The 20,700-nt window shown below is 32.7% G+C and overlaps 2 protein-coding genes across 2 annotated transcripts; both read left to right on the top strand.

Moving 5' to 3' along the window:
• Positions 1-331: 331 nt before the first annotated feature.
• Positions 332-10,503, top strand: LOC149479485 (serine protease inhibitor 27A-like). Its single transcript, XM_089708140.1, has 8 exons — positions 332-587; positions 2,612-2,835; positions 3,908-4,090; positions 4,730-4,943; positions 5,931-6,142; positions 6,514-6,693; positions 7,697-7,847; positions 10,316-10,503. The coding sequence occupies exons 1-8, from the start codon at positions 560-562 to the stop codon at positions 10,480-10,482; spliced, it is 1,359 nt and encodes a 452-aa protein (XP_089564266.1). The 5' UTR covers positions 332-559; the 3' UTR covers positions 10,483-10,503.
• Positions 10,504-10,953: 450 nt separating this feature from the next.
• Positions 10,954-18,653, top strand: LOC149479484 (iris-like). The gene is made up of 7 exons (XM_089708141.1): positions 10,954-11,147; positions 12,949-13,226; positions 14,703-14,916; positions 16,234-16,445; positions 16,867-17,052; positions 17,603-17,882; positions 18,501-18,653. The coding sequence occupies exons 1-7, from the start codon at positions 11,126-11,128 to the stop codon at positions 18,566-18,568; spliced, it is 1,260 nt and encodes a 419-aa protein (XP_089564267.1). The 5' UTR covers positions 10,954-11,125; the 3' UTR covers positions 18,569-18,653.
• Positions 18,654-20,700: the final 2,047 nt, after the last annotated feature.

Genomic DNA, 20,700 nt, shown 5'->3' with positions numbered 1-20,700 from the left:
CCTACCTAATTTCAACGCGTACGTAATTCCATGCTTGTAGGATCCGGTTCTGCATATACTTAATATGCAAAATTAATTTGACCACAATATATTTAGTAACAAATCCTTCGCGTAATTAAAACAGAATTTTGAGTATGTATATTATATGGATCGGTTTTACATGAAGATTAACTTTTACACCTTGTTTATGTCAGGAATTCTCATCAATCAAGTTTTTGTTAATCGTTACACGTTCGCAGCGTCATATATTCGATAGGTATTTTATGTGAGAAATAATTTAGATAATAATGCTATCATCACGATGAACCGGTCTCGGACCTCAGACCTTCCAATATCATTATTCAGTGTCGGATTGTACTCCGTCCACATCACACGCATTTAATAACAAACAATGTACACAAACAAATAAAATTTATGTGAATTGACCATAAATAAAACTAATGTTTTGATTGAGACCGCGACTTCCTAGCTATCACCGGTTTAATAACCTTGCGTCAGAGGATTTTTTCTGCGATACAACAACTATTTTAATTTTCCTTGTTCGTAAACAAGTGTCAAGATGAGATTACTTCTAGTGATATTTTTAGGTAAGTAAGTTTCGTTAATATTATGTTCTCCAACAGGTTATAAGCTTTTCATTGTGGGTATCAAAAAACGTATTTTGTGCGACCTTCAATTTAATATTGTGATTAATATACACTAACACTTGGTTGTCATCGAGGATAACACAATAAAATCTCTTAATTTTAAGTACAAACAAGTATATTTTTAGATGACATTGAATTAAACACTAGGCAGGTAGGTACTTACCCAGAAGATCCTGCACGGGTTAAACAAACACCAGTTTGTCAAATTATCCTTTAATCAATAATTTAAGTAAATATACGTGTATGTACTTACGCAGGATTTTTTTATAATAAATAAATATATAAGTTAGGTAAGCTTACATCATTGAAAATTGACGAGCCGTGGGATTCCCAAACGCGAATGCTACGTAGGTACAAAATATTATTTCTTTAACGTTGGAACCTTGGATGCCTTTGAGCTATTATTATCAAACTGCAAATTGAATATACATTATATTGTAAGAGCTTTAACGTTAATAACAGTTAGATATTAGTTAAAAATCAGTAGGTATTCTCTGTCTACATATTTAAGTTTATCAAAGTTAATGATATAAGATCCAGATATATAAGATCTCTTTTAAAATGCTAGAACTATTTATAATTTTTTGGACTTTTTATGGGATTCAAGAAGTTGAAGTTTATAAACAGCCTAATAATTCCGTTACTAACGGAATAGGCAATTTTAAAATAATAATGAGCCTCCTTAATTTCGCCATCTGTCTTAACTCTTAACTCTTAGAGCAGCTCTCAGACAGAAAGATATACGGACAATGAAATAGGTAGGTACATATAAAAAAACATACGGATAAATAAATATCTCATATTATGTGCATGATAAAAACATATTGTGAAAAAGCTACCTGTCATGTCGATGTATTTATCTAATTAGAATATCCAATATTGACATATGGGTCTTTCCGACTTAAGTTTACGAGAATTACCTATTGTGGTTTTGTTTTTAAAATATGGGATCGTATAAACAATTTATGAGTAATGGATAACCCCCTGGCCTAAAAATTATTTTACGCACAATATTTATTAATATTATTATGATATCACAAATAATTAAATACTTACACTTATTATATCTATTACAACATACTTTTGTAATAGGTAGGTATATCATATTTACACTTTACAGTTCCTTCATAATTCATATCTAGGGGAATTCAGATTATTTATATTCAACCGCAATTTGTTATTAGATGTGTAGACCATTAAAAATTTATTTTCAAGTTTTAATTGCATTTAAAATCTTAATATTACATCTTCATAGATGTATAGATATTTGTACTGGTCATAGAATACTTAGGTACGGTCTAGTTTTAGTTTTCGTTGAATTAATTTTAGAAGTAAGTAGGTGGTAGGTCGATAAATCAAGAATACAAACATATATCTAACATGAAAAGAATACAAACATATATCTAACATGAAAAATTGGCCTCAGATATTAAACAATTATTGTCGACATCAGAAGTTAGTCCAAGTATCATTTTTTACTATACAATATAAATTCTGTAGTGCTTCTGTAATTATTATCTAATACCTCTATAAATAGTAGGTATTTCTTTGAATGGCGATATCGTAGAATTATTGAATCATTTACTTAATGGATTAATTGTTAAGTAACTTGAAGAACTTCCAATTATAACTGCATAATACCGTTACATATGGAATATCCTGATTCTTGACCCGGTTTTAAAGGGGGACAAAATTATCTTATTCTGCCAGGTTATAAATCGTGTTTGTAATACGATAAATTATTTCATTTTTATTTAGTCACCCTGCGATGCCAAATTGTGCAGGTAAATGTTGATGCTTTGTTAAATTTAACGGCGTAGTTATTGCTATTTTTTTTAAATCCCTTATATCATAGCTGGTGGAGAATAATGTACTTACGTAATAAAAAAATAGCTCATGTATTTTTCGCGGGCTTTTTAACTTTATAGTTCAGTTTCTCTAAATAAAAAAAAATCTTTTTCCAGTTCCGTGTGTACTATGCGGCACAAATTATACAATTACTCAGGATCTGTTGGAGGAAGTGTTTGGGAAGCCTCAAAGTATCCTTGCTGCAGCCCCACCCTCATCGATACTGCTACAGGACAGCGCGAGCGTTAACTCGACCATTGATCTAGGCGACCTGGACTCTATCGATGTTTATACACCTTCTGTTGCCGATTATGACAGATTTGACTGGACCCTCACTAAGGTATGACAAAATAATATGTATTTATATTAAAAATGTAAAGGGGAAAAATTTTTCTATGCATTTTTATCAAAAACCTCCAAAACAACTCCGAAATTTTCGAAAATTCAATATTGTGATGTTTATAATATCTCCGGAGTTGACAAAAAAGCTATGGAACGGAGAGTAGTGAATCAATTGTAAATATTCTTATGAGTACTTAAGGATCTTTTGTAAAAATGCCAAGTCTTCCGCATTCTTTTTTGAGGTCACGTGAAATAAGCACTCATCAATATAGATGTCACTTTGCGGTTTTTATACGACTAAACGCAAAACAAAAGAAGAAGCCATGCGTTTGATGTGTACCTATAAATTACGAGGGTGTTTTATTGAGGATATTTTAAAGAACCCTCAATATTATATCCTAATTATTAGTAGCAAATATAATTTTTTTATCTAACATCCATACTAATATTATAAATGCGAAAGTAACTCTGTCTGTCTGTCTGTTACTCAATCACGCCTAAACTACTGAACCAATTTGCATGAAATTTGGTATGGAGATATTTTGATACCCGAGAAAGGACATAGGCATACCTTTTATTAAAATAAATAAATATGTACTACGGGCGAAGCCGGGGCGGACCTCTAGTTGTCTATAGACTATATATAATCATGTTTAGTCTCATATTTATTTAGTCATAAACATTTTATAACTTATCTTCATAAAGACTACTGTTTTTATTTTATTATTTGTACTTAGCATAGTTTAGTTAAACTTTGTCATTAGGTTGCTGCGAGTTGTGTTTTTTTCTAAGAATTTTATATTTTGTATGCTGTATCTAATAGTAACCTACCTATTCATATTTTGTAATGTTAAATGATATGATACAATGATGATAATCTAGTATCATAAACATTCATAATCAAAATCATAATGAAATGAAATGAATTTATTCGCAAGAAAAGTGGTAATACATTGGTGTTATGAGAAAACAGTTTCATATACTCTCTAGACTCTAGTGGTGTCTAGTAAACTTGTCTCCATAGGTAATACGAATACAATATAAAACATAATCAATGAAACCTTTTTTAGCGTGTAGCCGGAACATCCAATGAGAACTTCCTGATCTCACCTCTGGGCCTCAAACTTGCGCTAGCCATATTAACGGAGGCTGCATCTGGACAAACTCAGGCCGAAATTGCATCAGTGCTTGGTTTGGATTTGGACTACAAAACAGTTAGACAAAAGTTTGCCGCCATTCTTGACTCTTTAAAGGTAAGCTTTTGAATTATAAATAGATAAGGATATTTATAAGTCAGCAGTAGTGTAAAGTAACAAGATAATCTCAGGAACTACTAGTAATCGAATTGTAACAGTTTTTTTGGAGGGAATTTGAAGGGTTCAAAATCACACTACAATCAATAGAAGCCGACCATTGATGTAAATTATTGTAAAAATAGGAAGAAATATTTTTTGTTCTGATCAACAAATAAATAAATGATTTGATTTGATAACTTTTTAATATAACAATGTTCAAGGATAAAGTTCCTGGTTATTATAAAATTATAGATTTATTTATGTTTATACGCGAATTTAATTATTTATGGCCATGGTTTCGATTTGGGTTAATATGTTGAGAACACTGTTAAATGAATAAATTAAATATGTATTATTAATAGTATTTTAATTGCAATTACGTCATGACATCATCGTTTCTAATTATTTCCGTATAAATTAGATATTTATTGTTTTAATAGTGCTATAACTACCAGAATTACTTAATGTTGATTTTCAAACTATGTTTGAACAGCAATAAACAGTACGGTCTGTAAATTGTCTTACCGACTCTGAAGTTTTTTTAATAATTAATTATCCAAATATGTTTTTCAAAAGGATAAAATCTTTTTTTTGCAGACTAAGTCATCACAGTACATCCTAGATTTAGGTAGCAGAATATACGTAGGCGCATCTGTACAGCCCAGACAAAGGTTTTCAGCCATTGCCCAACAGTTTTATAAGACTGAAATTACTACATTGGACTTCAGTCATCCGATATTGGCTGCACTGAAGATAAACGAATGGGTGAACACTACCACACAAGGAAGGATTCCTAATTTGGTTGATATAGGTTCGTTTATGTACTCTCTTCTACTGCTCTACTCTTACAATTTTTAAATTCTAATGAAAAACAATGACGGCATAGTTAAGAGACTACCAAACTGCTCATGTTTATGTAATAAGATTTATTTAAGCCTTGACTAACTGCTGAGTAGATTAGGGTTTTTAAACGATTCCGTAAAAATGGATAAACAAAAGGAACTCTAACGATAACAATAAATTCGTAGCTATCTTTTAGTGTCAATTACCATCTAAAGATTTACCATCGACGCATATTGTACTGATTTCTTAGCAACTAATTATCAAGGTCTGTAAATACCATTAAGAGTCATCACGCCCACTAATGTTTAGTGTTTTTCGACTCACATAGTGTGTTACTTCATTTTCCTTATGTAAATCTGTACTTAGCTGTGTCTATAACTACTAAAATAAAACAGTGACGTGATGGGTTATTTTAAAAGTGTGTCGATTTTTAAAGGGAAACTTCTTGAAGCGCATTGAGAGTAAAATGTCAAGGTCACATCATGGCAATACCGTCACTTCATGGAATAAGGCGACGATTTTGGTATCTTTGAATCTTGCCAAAGAAGTTTCACTTCTGACACGTGTGCGCGGAACACACGCCATTTGTATCCTGCAAATATCTGCCTTCCACGTATAAAGAGTAAAGCTGTTATTTAGGGCTACATAATTTCATGATTATATCTACATTCGTATTAAAAAAATTGGTTATCTGTAAAGTCGGTTTACTGGCGATAGTTGAACGTGACAACGTCCGATTGTGCTTCTTTGTCGCTCGTTCCGCGCTCTCGCTCGCACTTCAAGCCTTACATGGAACGCCTCAGAGCGAGGTAACGCCGCATAAGTCATATTTTTTCGTGCGTGCAGCCGGCTCTATCGAATTATAAGACGTTGTCACGTCAAAAAAATACCGCTCATAAAGACCTTTATTCATTATTTCGTTATTAATATAAAACGTTTATATTTTGCCCTTCAGATGACGTAGAAGGCGTGGTAGCCCTTGTGTTAAACACGCTATTCTTCAAGGGTACTTGGTGGCATCAATTTACACCTAATGATACGCATTTGGACAACTTCTATTTGAATGCAACGACTAAGAAACCTGTAGAGTTCATGCATGTGAAGAATAAGTTCTATTATACAGAGTCTTTGAAGTACAATGCGAAGATTTTGAGGATGCCTTATCTGGTAAGTGTCTTATTTTATAGGAGAAAAATACACATTAGTGAATTTGTAAATTTCAAAACTTTCCTAACTATAATAATTATGTTCATTTTGTGCTTATAACCAATTTGTTAAAATGCCTGATTTGGTTCTGATCTCTGTGATCATCAGAATAGTAAATGAAAGGTAAATCGACCAGAGTATTGCACACTGGCAAAACGTCTTTATGCATGTTAATTTGTAATTTGAAATATTTGTGTTTATTCCATGTATTTGGAAATTATTATTTGCATTTAATACCAACCCTGATATACGAGACCTGGTAGTCGGGCCCAATATAGGTAATCAGAAATACTTAAAGATATCTTTTAACTTAAATTACAATTATTTTATAGGGTAACAAATTCGCCATGTACATCATAGTACCCAACTCGTTGACGGGTCTGCCAATAATTTTCAACGATATTAGTGGACTAAGAGCAGAGCTATCTCATCTCAAAGAACATCTAGTTGATGTCAGCTTACCCAAGTTCCAATTTGAATATACGTCAGTATTGGATGGAGTACTTAAAGAGGTGAGTTTAGAATATTTAAAAGAGAATCACTATGAAAATGTATTAAAAAAACTAGGTTAGGTAATTGTTATCGAAGCATAGAAATTGAACTTTACGAGTGATTCGATATGCGATATATGAATTATATTACGATGACCCGATTGAAGACGTGGTAATGCGAAAGCTATACCTACATTTCTACTTTCGACTTCTATTTAATCATAATAGGGGCTGATAGTGTGTTTTGTTATTGATTTTATCTGGTAAGCTCTGTTATGGATAAGCTTCACGTTGATGATAATGTTTGAATGTAGATTTGAATTTTTACACCATACAATACGATATATGGAATTTTAAAAATATTTTATGAATAATGGATGGCAAATTCGTGCAATAAACAATAGATCACGTCTTTTCCTTTAGGTACTTTGTTGACGTAAAATCGATTATTCACACCAATTTTCCTTCTAAGACCTCCTTGAATATTATGGTTTGCATTATTTCTTGGGTATTCCCAATATACTATGTAGATTAAGTTGAACCATAAGCTGCAATTAATAGTTTGCATGCTGTCTGCATATCTAGAAGTGTTTTAATAGTTTACCTATACAATTCCTTATAACTCTTGATCATAACGGCTTCAAAAAAAAATCAGCAAATATTATTTCTTACTGTATTTTTTATATTATATGTTCCTCGATTTATCTGACAACTATTTACAACTGATTAAAAAAACATCCATGCATCATTGTTATTTGGACCCTTAACTTCTGAGATACCTACACCAAAAATAGAATATTTTATAATTTACGGTCCTTAACAACCATAAAATAAATATGAGATAAGATTATTACAAAAAATATGTTACCAAATCTAAAATCAATTTAGCCAGTGTTACAATATTTTATAACATAGAACCCACGAGGTAATCCACCACGCAATTGGTAAATAGGTAGGTAGGTGTTGACCATTTAACACTAAGTGTACTTCATGCATTTTTTTAATATGTGATTGTTTTTTCTAGCTTGGAATCAGACAAGCGTTCGAAGACACAGCGTCTTTCCCAGGAATAGCAAGAGGACAAACTTTAAAACAAAGAATGAAAATATCTAAGGTTCTGCAAAGATCTGGTATTGAAGTCAATGAGCTTGGAAGTGTAGCTTATTCAGCTACCGGTAAGTTTTAACATTTGTTACATTTTTTAAAATGGCGACACATTTGCCGAAAAGATAAAATATTTTTTAATGAAATAGAACATTAGAAATAAATGAAATAATGTAGTTCGATTAAAAAAATAACATTAAAAAAATAGATTCATAATATGTTTATATGTCAATAATTGTATGCATTCGAACTGTAAATTATATTTTCCATTGAAGATAAAATATTGTTGTGGTGGTCCTATCTAATTAGGTAGACTACAAGCCCGCATAGGACAAAAATATGGGTCAAATGAACCACCAGGGGACATATCTAGAACGATAGCAGAGCAAAAAATAATAAGATTCATCACTATGCCGTCACTTGTAAGCTGTCCAACTGAGTGCAGATGAGAATTGAAAAGTACAGGTAGACTCGGTAAATTTTGGTCATATATTTTTGTACGGCATTCTTAACCATCGATAGATCCATTAAAAATAATAAGGAACCGCTCAGTGCCGTACAAAAATGGTGGTCCACCAAGTCGGAATTTTTATTTAATTTCCGAGAGTTACCGGGGGTAAATTTGGTCATTTGACCATGTACGGCATCTGTGTCATACTATTGCTATACTGCTTTTAATCCATTATTCCGCAACGCCGTACAAAAATCATGGGGACAAGGGGAAAAAATCGAGAGTTGTAATCCCCTCTCTTTCCCCACTCCAGGGGGTCATTTGACACAACACGAAATAAATTTATTTTTAAAGTATTTTATGCATAGATAATATTTTTTCATGTGCCGTACATTTTCGTTGGTTCAAAGGGGAAAAATCTGAAAAAGAAAAAAATCCATATAACGAAATGTTTGCTTTATATTTTTATAATAAAATATAAATATACATTAATATTAAGAAGCTCGAGGTGGTTAATTATCACCTTGGAAAGTCGGAGTCAGGTGGAATGGACTCCGTTAAATTGATGAACTAATAAAAAAGCTATGAACGAAAAGATGTGAATTATATGCAATCAGCCCATGAATACAGGTAAAGTCACAAGCAAATGCTAGTAATATATATATATATTCAAAATGTACAAGTAAAGCGCTTTCAAATGATACCAAACACTGCATATTTATCTTAACTTTATTTTTTTACTCTGTATGTTTTGTCCGCTAGAGGGCGCCACATTAGATTTTGTGAAACCCCATATAGCCTTTAGCTAGCTGGTCGCTGGTTATCCAGTGAACAATTCAGACGCTTCTAATGATATGTCATTTGTCGAATTCTGATAAGTAGTTTAGAAGTTACGAGGGAATAGATGAACATACATACATGACCTGTAAACAACCATAACCCTCCTTTTGCTTTGCCGTAGTTGGGTAAAAATATGTTAATGCCGTACTGTATCAAATGGCCATAAAGCACCCTTAAAATTGTAGCTTTCGTCGCTTTCATCAGCCTAAAAGATGTGGTCTGCACAAAAATGTACGGCATCGTTTTTTCCTAATTTATCTATGTTAATACTATTTAAAACAACGGATAAAGTGTAGAAAACTATTATATTTCATTAATCTACGATGTTTAAACTTTAACAAAATTTCTGGTTTTGCATTTCTCTATAACTTTTTTTAGAACGGTTTCTTTTGAACGGCAATACTATACAACAATTGAATTTTACAATATCATGTTAAAAAAAAAGTTCCCGTACAGGGTCAAATGACCTTACAGCTCTTTATATTAAGAATTCGATGAAATTAAGATGATTATTGGTATACATTTAAAAGAACAATTATTTTTTGACGGCATTGCTTTTAATAGTACTTTTGAGTGCTAGATAATGTTTTGGAACCGAAGCCGTACTTAGTCAAATGACCCCCTGGAGTGGGGAAAGAGAGGGTATTAAAACTCTCGATTTTTTCCCCTTGTCCCCATGATTTTTGTACGGCGTTGCGGAATAATGGATTAAAAGCAGTATAGCAATAGTATGACACAGATGCCGTACATGGTCAAATGACCAAATTTACCCCCGGTAACTCTCGGAAATTAAATAAAAATTCCGACTTGGTGGACCAGCATTTTTGTACGGCACTGAGCGGTTTCTTATTATTTTTAATGGATCTATCGATGGTTAAGAATGCCGTACAAAAATATATGACCAAAATTTACCGAGTCTACCTGTACTTTTCAATTCTCATCTGCACTCAGTTGGACAGCTTACAAGTGACGGCATAGTGATGAATCTTATTATTTTTTGCTCTGCTATCGTTCTAGATATGTCCCCTGGTGGTTCATTTGACCCATATTTTTGTCCTATGCGGGCTTGTAGTCTAACGTTTCCATTACGTTTTTTAAGTACATGAATTTCATTATTTACAACATAAACATATGACGATCTACATACAATTATTTATATTCAGCCTTATCTGTCTAAATTCAGTTATTCAGGAGTGATAAAACAACGACATTTATAAATAATGATACTTAATACAATTTTTTTTTCAGAAATATCGCTCGTGAACAAATTCGGTGAAGGAGACGAGCCAACCGCCGAATTATTTGCAAACAAGCCGTTCATGTTCTTTATCCAAGACGAGCCAACAACACAGCTGCTTTTCACTGGACGAGTATCCGATCCCACACTCGTTGATGGTGCTTTAAAGAAACACTAGGAATAAATATTAGTGAAAATGTTTGAGACTTTTATTTTTACTTATAAAGAGACTTTTATTGAATCAATGAAGCTGCAGAGCAGTTTTTCGTCGCAGCTTTTTAATTCGTCCCACAGACCGTTAAATTGAGCAATCAGATATTATACAATAATAGTATGGTATTTTTGAGAGATTTTTACATAGCTCTTTGCATAGACTGAGATTTCCAGGAGTCAGCGGTCAAAAAGCGATAGTTGCTTTAGGTATTTTGATAAGAATAGAAGAAATTTTTTTTTAATAAATAGTGATGTACAACCGCAAATTGAGCATAAGTACCTAACAATAGGCTAAAAACTAGCGCCGCAAAATAAATTCAATCTTAGTTATCACTTTTTATAAGACAAATCGTATAATTAATGACTCACTTGTATTATTTCCCGCTGAGTGTTGACGTAATTTGAGTAATCATATCGAACCGGTTCATCTCTTGTCTGCGTTCAAACCATTCTTTTCATTCGTTCACGCGCCTCCAAGGATTTTATTTGTTTACAATCATTCATCATTTTTAACTCTATAGTGGTGCAAAATGCACGTCGTTTAACATTCTCTTTTTTAATTACGTTGTGATAGTTTATTTTCTTTCTATTATAAATATTTCTGCATCATGGGCTTTGTGTTTTTTATTGGTGAGTACAATACGAATGCATTGTAGGAACTTAAATTTTAACCTTGTGTTTTATACGATTTGTGTAAATAATAATTCGGAGACGCTAGACAGGTTTTCGGCATATTTTTTACAAGCAAACGGAACGTAAACTTAAAACAAGATTTACCTAACTACTTTGAATATTTTAGATTAAGTCACTGAAAATAATATACAATGGCCTTCTCGTTGCAATTGTACTCGTTTGTTGTAATTAAATCGTATAACGAGTGTTATTTACGTTTATGATTTAATAATCAACATAAATGTTTCTGACCTATGTTATATTTAATTTTTTTCCTTCTGAATCATCTATACTAATATTATAAAGCGAAGAGTTTGTTTGTTTGAACGCGCTAATCTCGGGAACTACTGGTTCGATTTGAAAAATTCTTTCGGTGTTAGATAGCTCATTTACCGAGGATAGGAGGAGGCCATAGGCTATATATCATCACGCTACGACTAACAGGAGTGGAAACACGGGGGTGAAACCGCGTGCAGCAGCTAGTTATAATATAAAGTTAAACCCTATTATTCATTTATATACTAATTAGTACATAATTTATTTTTGTTCATAATAAGCATTGTTATTATTATTTTATTATCTAGTAAAGTAAAATAAATCTTTGTTCCTCATTATGATTTTCAATTTTCAAACTCCGATCGTCAGTTAAGATAAACAACCTTATAAAATCTGAAACTTATTAAACTATTTATTTGTTGTAATTTTTGTGAGTCTCGTTACGATAATTTATTATTGAATAAATTCAATTTAAATACCTACGCTGAAGGGAAAACCACTCATAATATTTTACCTACCTAGTTTCAAGTTTACTTATGTAATCCTAATAGTTTAAGAATATTTTGGCGCCAAACTGGTGTAAGCCTAAATAAATGCAAATTGATTACTTAGATACAAAACATTTTGTGGGTTTTTAAATCTGACCTTAGAGATTGGTGTGATGTTATTTAGTATTCAAAATATCAAGTTTTTCATTTATTTTTACAAACGCTTAATCATATTTTAATATCATATTTGGTCCTTTTGCGACGTTGGACTTCACAGTATAAAAAAAGAAAAAGTCGTTGGATAACATTTGGTTAAAGATAATAATTCGAATGTTATGTCGAACGGAAATGAATTTGTTTAAGTATTTCAAACTTTAAACGGTTCTTGCTTGCTCTATTTATAAACTTCTAAGAGGAAAGATCAGAATTAACCATGATAGAAAGAAAATATAAAAAATTACCCGGGAATTATTTTCAAATCTATTATTTTCCATGACCATTATTTAGTAGATATAACTCATATGGTTGAATGCACTTTTATTGTTGTAACTAGTAGATATTCTTTATTATACCTATTTTTTAAAAGGCAATTCTTCTTACTATAAATGTTAAAAGATTTTATTCTTGATAATAATAATTTATCGGAACTGGTTTAACCAGGAAAACACCTTGACGTAAGACGAAGCGGATCAGGGATGGCCGTTCATCATCAATCGTATTTTTATTCAAAGTTAATCATTTTAATAGGATAATTGTTATTTGCGTATAAGTTAATAATATAGTGTATGGACCTTATAATCGTCGAATAACATCAAAGTAGATTTGATTCGAAAATAACAAAAAATTGAACGTTTTGTAATGTTTGAAAACTTTTAGATATTTGTCGGTAGGAATATATTTGTATAGAAACTCAGTATTTCTTAATTCAGTGTCTGATTGTTCAAATAAAGAAGTCAATGTTGTACCCAAGCTACATAAAGTTAAATTATTTTCAGCCTTATTCCTCCTACAAATCAGTAAGTTTGACTGTCTAAATGGAGGTTCTACAGATTTCTCTCGTCTCAATTTCTTCGATATCGATTTGCTTCGATACACTGCAGAAGACAAGCCAGGCAATATTATGGTCTCTCCGGCGAGCATAAAGTCTATTTTAGCTATGGTGTTGGAAGGAGCACAGGGAAGTACAGAGGATGAAATTAGAAGTGCACTAAGACTGTCGTCTCATAAAGACGAATTCAGGGAACATCTGAATGCGTATCTCTCTTTGCTACGAGTAAGTGCTTTTATGTCTTTGACCATCATTATTGAATAATGGTTCTTATTTAAGTTATATACAATGTGAACAGTGAACACACTATTTCAACGCACGTAGAGATACTTTAAGAATAATATTGTATACTAGCTTCCGCCCGCGACTCGCGCGCGCGCGGATAAATTAAGATTTTTTTTTTCTACGTATTTTTCCGGGATAAAAAGTATCCTATTTTATGCCCAGGATAATAAGGTATAATTATACCAAGTTTCATCGAAATCGAACCGTTAGTTTTCACGTGATGCCTTCACATACAGACAGACAGACAGACAAAAATTTTTTTTATCACATATTTGGGTTTGGTATCGATCCAGCAACACCCCCTACTATTTATTTTTTCAATATTTTCAATGTACCTACAGAATTGACCCTTCTACAAATTTATTATATGTATAGATACCTAGTTACCAAGAGTTAATCATAAACAATTGTAATTCTCATTAGGTTTATTATTGTTTGTTCGTACAGTCTTCAATGACTAAAGTAATACAAAAGTAAGGATAAATAATATTTTATTATCGATATAGACTTAAATAGGACACGTTCGCATTATAATTATGCGTTTATGAGGCATAAACTATGTCAAGAGATTATAAATAAAATATATATCATGTTTACAAAGAAGTGTCTAAGAAATTTATTTAATATATCTACAAATTCAAATATTTCAATGAACTTGTTATCTTATTCTGATCTGAGTATATTATCATATGTTATTTACCAACCTAAAGATCCTACTAATATTATATGTAAATGCGAAAGTTTGTGAGCATATGTATGTGTGTGTTTGTTACTTTTTCACGCAAATACTACTGAACCGATTACAATGAAATTTAGCACACATATAGAGGGTAACTTGTATTAACACATAGGATAGGTTTTATCCCGGAAATCCCACGGGAACGGAAACTATGCGGGTTTTTCTTTGAAAACGCGGGCGAAGCCGCGGGCGGAAAGCTATAGTATCCTATAATAATATGTTCACTGTTTTCCGATAATTAAGTACCTATTACAGCTATGAATGTAAAGAATGCGGAGCATTTATTTATAGCGTAATTATACACAACTACCCATAACTAGGTGTTAAGTATATTATATTTGAATTATCTATTATTGCTTTTATAGTAATTTATTTAAGAAATGTTCGGCTTGTATTTTTTCTTCCCGTTGGGTACATCCGCTTATTCGTATTCATTTAATTCCTAATTATCAGTTAATTATTATCCAATGTTATTGAATTAATTTTCCTGGCACCTGTCTACATAAAATACTTTAATTTTTCATGTCTCGGTTTTTCCCAGCACCAACATTCACTAAAAGTATTTCTTCTATTTTATCTGTTTTTTTTTTTATTGGAAGATGCCCAAACCTGCAATGTAAATATTAAAATTCATAAATAAATACATATCTTGATAACTTTTACAAATATATTTCCAGGTAAACAGTCCAGGAGTAACAATAAACAATGCAAATGCAGCATTTGTGTCAAACAAACTGAAGCTAAAGAAGGAATTTGGTGTTATGCTCCAAAAGGTGTACTTCGCCAATGTTGGATCAGTGGACTATAGCTATCCGTATAATGTATCAGAGATAATCAATCGATGGGTTAGCGATAATACGAAGGGGTTGATTCCTGGAATCGTGGATCCTGGTAAGATAAAAGTATAGTAGAAAAATAACAAATTAACTGTTTTTTGGAAACCAGTTTAGGTGGTTTTAAATTTGAATCGAGGTCCGTTAAGTTGGTGTATTTTCCAATAATTCTGAAAGTAATATTAAAACGCCTTAATAAGACCCATTTCCTAGAAATTGCCTTAGAACCAAATAGTAAAAGGAAACAGGGAATCCTCACAATTTTTAATTTAAATCTATTACTAGTAAATGATAATGTAAATTCACTTTTAAACGATGATGCATCAGACAGGAATACGTAATTGGGTGCAATATTTCTGCAAATGCACGTCTCAGTTTCTGGCTTTTCCAACGGAAAACGCGTGACAAAGTATTTAAATTTAAAGGCCACTGACCGGTCTCTTCTTTGTTTATGTAAATTATTCTTAAATATAATAAATATCACAAAATAGGTAGGTACCTATATAGAGATGACGCAGTTATGTAGTATTTCTTGATATTGGGCGTTGAGACTTTTTTTATAGGAATTCAATCTAAGTAATTGTATTAGCCCACGGTGATAATTAAACGAATATGACTGTAGACGATTCATAACAAAATCAAACATGATTTGAAATACAGATTTTTCTTGAGTGACATTATAGTAGGGGAGGCCAAGAGGGGATTTTGGGATTTACTCGAGCGCGTCAGATTACTATAAGGGACGGTACCTTAGCTATTCATTAGTACCTCTAGTCAATATGAGCAGTTATGGTTGGTGGGTGCGCTCAGGGGCCCCGCTGGAAAATTTGAATAATCCATAATTCCCTAAGGTTGAGCTCGAATCGTCAGATTAGCGAAATGGGGACTTCTTATATTGTAATTAACCCCCCCATATATTAATCTGACGCGCTCGAATAATATTACTTGAATTTTTTACCCTTTCTTCATAGCGATTAAATCGCCACTTAAATCGTCAGATTAACGTATACTTTTTTTCAGTGACGTCCTGGAGCATGCAAAATATCAATATCTAACGCGCTTGAGTATTTCCAAGCCAATTTTTTTCTTTTTTAAATTAAAAAAAATCAAAAAAACCCTTCCCCACCGCTAAAAGTGAAAACATTATAGGACCTTTTTTTCTCGCTATGGTCTAATCTACCAATTCTAATAGGTTCCCGTGACGCTCGAGTAAATCCACATTTAGCATCCTGGGCTCCCCTACTATTAGGTATATTTTGTCACTGTAAAATTGTAAAAACTGTAGAAACATTAGCTTAGCCTTAACTTGTTTATTTTTTTTACAATTACTACATGTTTTATTTAAGTCATGTCAATCTTTGTCTATTATTTTCAGGCAATATAAGTCCAATGGCGGATATGATACTCGCAAATGCGATATACTTCAAGGGTTCTTGGGCAAACGCCTTCAACCCACATTACACTCGCAGCGGCTGTTTCCACCATCAAGGCAAGTGCAGGAATGTGGCGATGATGGAACTCCATTCTGAACTTAATTACGCTTATGTTGATAATCTGAGAGCTCATGCAGTGGAACTACCGTATGAGGTAAGATTAAGGAATAACGTTTAAAGAAACTCAGGTCTTGTTTTGCCAATATTAAAATAATAATCATAACGTAGAGGCACCGCTGCAATATAGAAGCCATACCAAAATATGAAAAAAGGCCATTGTAGTTAATAAGTAGGTAATGATCTGTTCAACAATAAACATTATGACAATGAATTAGTTAAGGAATTGATAACTTGATAAAAAATTAAGGAGTAGCTATGAATAAAAAATATTAGAGTAGCAAAACTATCCATCACAGAAAAAAGCTCATAAACAACAAAAAATAATAAAATCTTAGTCAATTTAATGCTGCATAAGGTAAAAATAGGCATCAGAAGTAAAAACGAAGTTCATATAGTTTTCAACAATATACTCGTTTCTGGTCCCTGCTTTATCTTTATAATGTGATTTTTTTCAGGGTGGACAATATTCAATGATCCTCTTAGTACCTCTTGACCGAGAAGGTTGTGGGCAGTTAATCCGTGACTTACCCTATATGAGCTTACCGCAAATTAGCATGCTCTTTGAACCCACAGACATCAGGCTAATCATGCCGAAGTTTACAGTTGACTATAGCGAAAATATGGTGGGGCCATTGAGAAAGGTACGTATTTTGTGGTTATTAAATCGATTTTGGATGTCCATGGCCTGTTTATATGTTATATTACCTTTATTGTTGTTTTAATAGGGGCTAAATCAATAAGGTTTATATATTGAAGGTTATAAATTATCAACAGCCTTGTTCAGTACTTTGAACTTCGATTAGTTACCTGTTTCAGCATGATTGGAAAACCTTCTCCTGTATTTAATGAAATAAATTCAGTCTAAATAACTCCTGGTTGCCTGGTAGAGATCGCTATCTAGCGATAAGGCCGCTCTTTGCTTATTTTAAATTTATGGTCTATTGCTTTTTTGTTTTTATGTCTATAGCAATAAATGATTTTTATTTCATTTCATTACCTAATAAGATACCTCTGTGGTATAAGGTCTAACTTATTTTGAAGCGAAACTTCTTTAGGCGCGTTGAGAGTAAAATTTCAAGTTCGCGTCGTGGCAATACCGCATCTTTGCATCTTGTCAAAGAAGTTTCACTTCTGACACGTGTTCTCGGCACACATGCACTTTTTTGATGCAACGTCTGAATTTTTTTCCAGCTGCGAATTGAAACTCTATTCACGAGAAATGCGAATCTCTCTGGGATGTTCGAAGGTATTTCAGCCCAAGTGGATAATATTATCCACAAAGTGCACATGTCAGTAGATGAGAAAGGTACAGTAGCTGCTGCGACATCCGTTGCCATGGTGATACCGTTAATTGGTGCTGAGGTTTTGTTACAAGTGGACAGACCTTTTATATTCTATATACGGGATAATAAGAAGGGCTTGGTGCTGTTTGAAGGGAAGATCGATGAACCGAATGGTGTTGATGATGCTGGTAAGTTTTAGTTTTAATTATTGCTTAGAAAGAAAGTTAATATATGTTGTTCAAGACGTTTACAATAACAAGAAAGTAAAGTCCCATGTCCCGTAGTGGGGTAAGGGGCAGATGCATTATACATCTGTTTCACTGATCGATTTTCTTTAGGGACAAGTAGGTGATCAGCCTTCTGTGTCCTACCAGACCAAGACATTTTTTTTTCTTCGTCTCCACCGCGAATCGACCCAGAACCCCTCGGTGTTACGCTCACGCGTCAACCACTGTACCGAGGAGGCGGTCACAATAACAAGAAAGGCCTGCTTATAATTCGCTATAAAATCAACAAGGCCAAGAATTTTTAACTGCTGGAAGCTTACCAAGCGATTTTGTACATTAATTCACAAATTGACATTAATTTCCGATAGGCTACTTTCAATCGTCTTAACTTCGTCTTGTAAGTTGAATTTTTTGTTGACAGTTAAAAAGTCCGGTATAATAAGAAGTTTAGAATATTAATTTGGTAACATAATATGAGAATGTCATATGCAAATTTTTTAAAACAATATGTGAAAGTAAACTCGCTTTCTTAGTGAAATTCGTACCAAAACCGGTAAAATTTGTTTATTTACATTTCAGAGCTACAAAAGAATTTGAAGAACTTTGTATACAATCATGGCAGAAGAAATTCTAACCCCTACTTTTAGGTTTATCCAAATTATACATTTATACGTAAGTGATGAACTAAGGTGTTGAAGTTCAAAAATGTTTTAATAAATGAGTTTACCTCTTTTATAGTGTTTTATTTTATAATTTACTGCAACTAATATTTTCATATCCCCTCCCTTTTCTTCTATTAGGACAAATCTACCGACTTACAGTTACGAGTTACGAGTTCAACAAAAACAATTTATATATTTTTGTAATGATCATTCGTCCTTCATTGTATTATGAATATAATATTCATTTTTTTTACCCACGGCCCCCGGGCATTGAGCCATGGGTTACATTTTTACAGTTATGCTTTCTGAAGTTGATCTACTTTTATAAAAGTTAGGATAATAGTTAACTTTGTGGAAACTACAATTTTAGACTTATAAAGTTTTGCTTATGTATCTGATTAATAAGGATCAATGATTGCAACTAGCGTGCATAATTTTTTCTACGGTAGAGCAATAAAGGGAGCAGTGGGTCTGATGCTAAATAGGTACCAATATTCCGCAGAGGAATAGTTTCCAACTTTTATGCCTTAATTAACTATTATTTTCATATAATTTACCCACTTTCTTGTGAAAGTAAAGGACTTATTAACATATATTCTCAGAGTAAAACTGGATGTGCATAAGTAGGAAACGAGGTGAATCTCGATCGCTGTATTAACGGTGTGGACTAATCAGAACAGGTTGGTACTGTTGTTCATTTATATTTTACTAGCTTTCCGCCCGCGGCTTCGCCCGCATTTTCAAAGATAAACCCGCATAGTTCCCGTTCCCGTGGGATTTCCGGGATAAAACCTATCCTATGTGTTAATCCAAGTTACCCTCTATATGTGTGCTAAAATGCATTGTAATCGGTTCAGTAGTTTTTGCGTGAAAGAGTAACAAACATCCATACATCCATACAAACTTTCACATTTATAATATTATAATAGGATAGGATTAATGTAATCACAATAACAACTAGATAATTGTATTGATTATGCGCACAATCATAAACCAATTACCTACCCAGTTTTTAAGCAAATTGCAAAACACTATTTTTGTAAAATATTTAGCACAAAGTACAATAAATAAGCCAGGTATGGCTAGATATTCGAAAGGCACTAATTAATATATGTTTTGTAGTTTTTCTTTCAATTTTGCTCAGGATCTATTAAAAAATGGCAAACCTAAGGTTGGGATAACAAGATTTGTTGGTTCTCAAATCCTGTATCATTATGAAAGCATATAAGAAAATAAACAAAGGAAAAGAACTTGCCTAATTAGCAAATACAATTATTTAAAAATAAGCCGATTACATAATTAAACGTAAACGAGAGAAAAATAATTAACAACCTAATATGGCGCTTGCTTTGAAAACCACATTGAATGTTGCCATAAAAAAAGAACACCATACTTGACCATACTCAACCGCGACCGTCAGCCACTGATTGAGTTTTAGGGCTCTCTTCACAATGGGCAGCGTTGGCCCAACAAATGATCCGCCGCCTTTACGGCGATTACGAATAAACATCTACAATGACGCCCGATTATAGTCATTTAGGCTCTCTACACTATCGTGATTGCTTCAACTCGCCCAACGCTGTCGCCTGTCCCTTGTGAAGAGGGCCCATTACGATGCTATATTGACCTGTTTTCATGTGTTTTTAGTTATCCTATTGGTATATAGCAGTGAATTGAAAATCCTGCTGTGATTCCAATCCAAAAGTCTATTGATGAGAATAATATTATGTAATTGCTATCGCAAAAAAATTATGCAGATTGTTTTGGAAATAGATTATTATGATTGACGGAGTTCTATCTTTTGCAACCTTCCATGTCTTTAAATCACATAATAACTATTGTAAAACCGTCAACCAGAGTGCACAAAGTGAAGATTTATCAATACCAAGAAAAGCAAGAAAATATATATTACAATTTATTAATAGTAATTTGTTTCTTTGCGCTGATGAGCATTGCTTCAAATGGTCATTTTCATAACTTTCTTTGAAGCGTGTATACCAAATATATAGAAAATAATATAGTATAATATAATCTGTGCTTCCAAGATAATGGACCATAAATGACAATATTTTACGACCTTTAACACATTTTATTCCAATGGTAAATTTTATGCACAC

Source organism: Colias philodice, chromosome 20 (genome assembly GCF_061535455.1).
Source record: "Colias philodice isolate Cphi_HAF_F1 chromosome 20, ilColPhil1 Martin Lab GWU primary, whole genome shotgun sequence".
NCBI lineage: Eukaryota > Metazoa > Arthropoda > Insecta > Lepidoptera > Pieridae > Colias > Colias philodice.
This window is presented reverse-complemented; position numbering and strand designations above follow the sequence as displayed.

Excerpts from the sequence above, each read along its gene's own strand:
- LOC149479485 (XM_089708140.1), top strand. The coding sequence starts at position 560 with ATGAGATTACTTCTAGTGATATTTTTAG. Across the intron at positions 6,694-7,696 it reads TGGATGGAGTACTTAAAGAG|CTTGGAATCAGACAAGCGTT; the intron begins GTGAGTTTAGAA and ends TGTTTTTTCTAG. Across the intron at positions 7,848-10,315 it reads TGTAGCTTATTCAGCTACCG|AAATATCGCTCGTGAACAAA; the intron begins GTAAGTTTTAAC and ends TTTTTTTTTCAG.
- LOC149479484 (XM_089708141.1), top strand. The coding sequence starts at position 11,126 with ATGGGCTTTGTGTTTTTTATTG. Across the intron at positions 16,446-16,866 it reads CAGTGGAACTACCGTATGAG|GGTGGACAATATTCAATGAT; the intron begins GTAAGATTAAGG and ends GATTTTTTTCAG. Across the intron at positions 17,883-18,500 it reads GAATGGTGTTGATGATGCTG|AGCTACAAAAGAATTTGAAG; the intron begins GTAAGTTTTAGT and ends TTTACATTTCAG.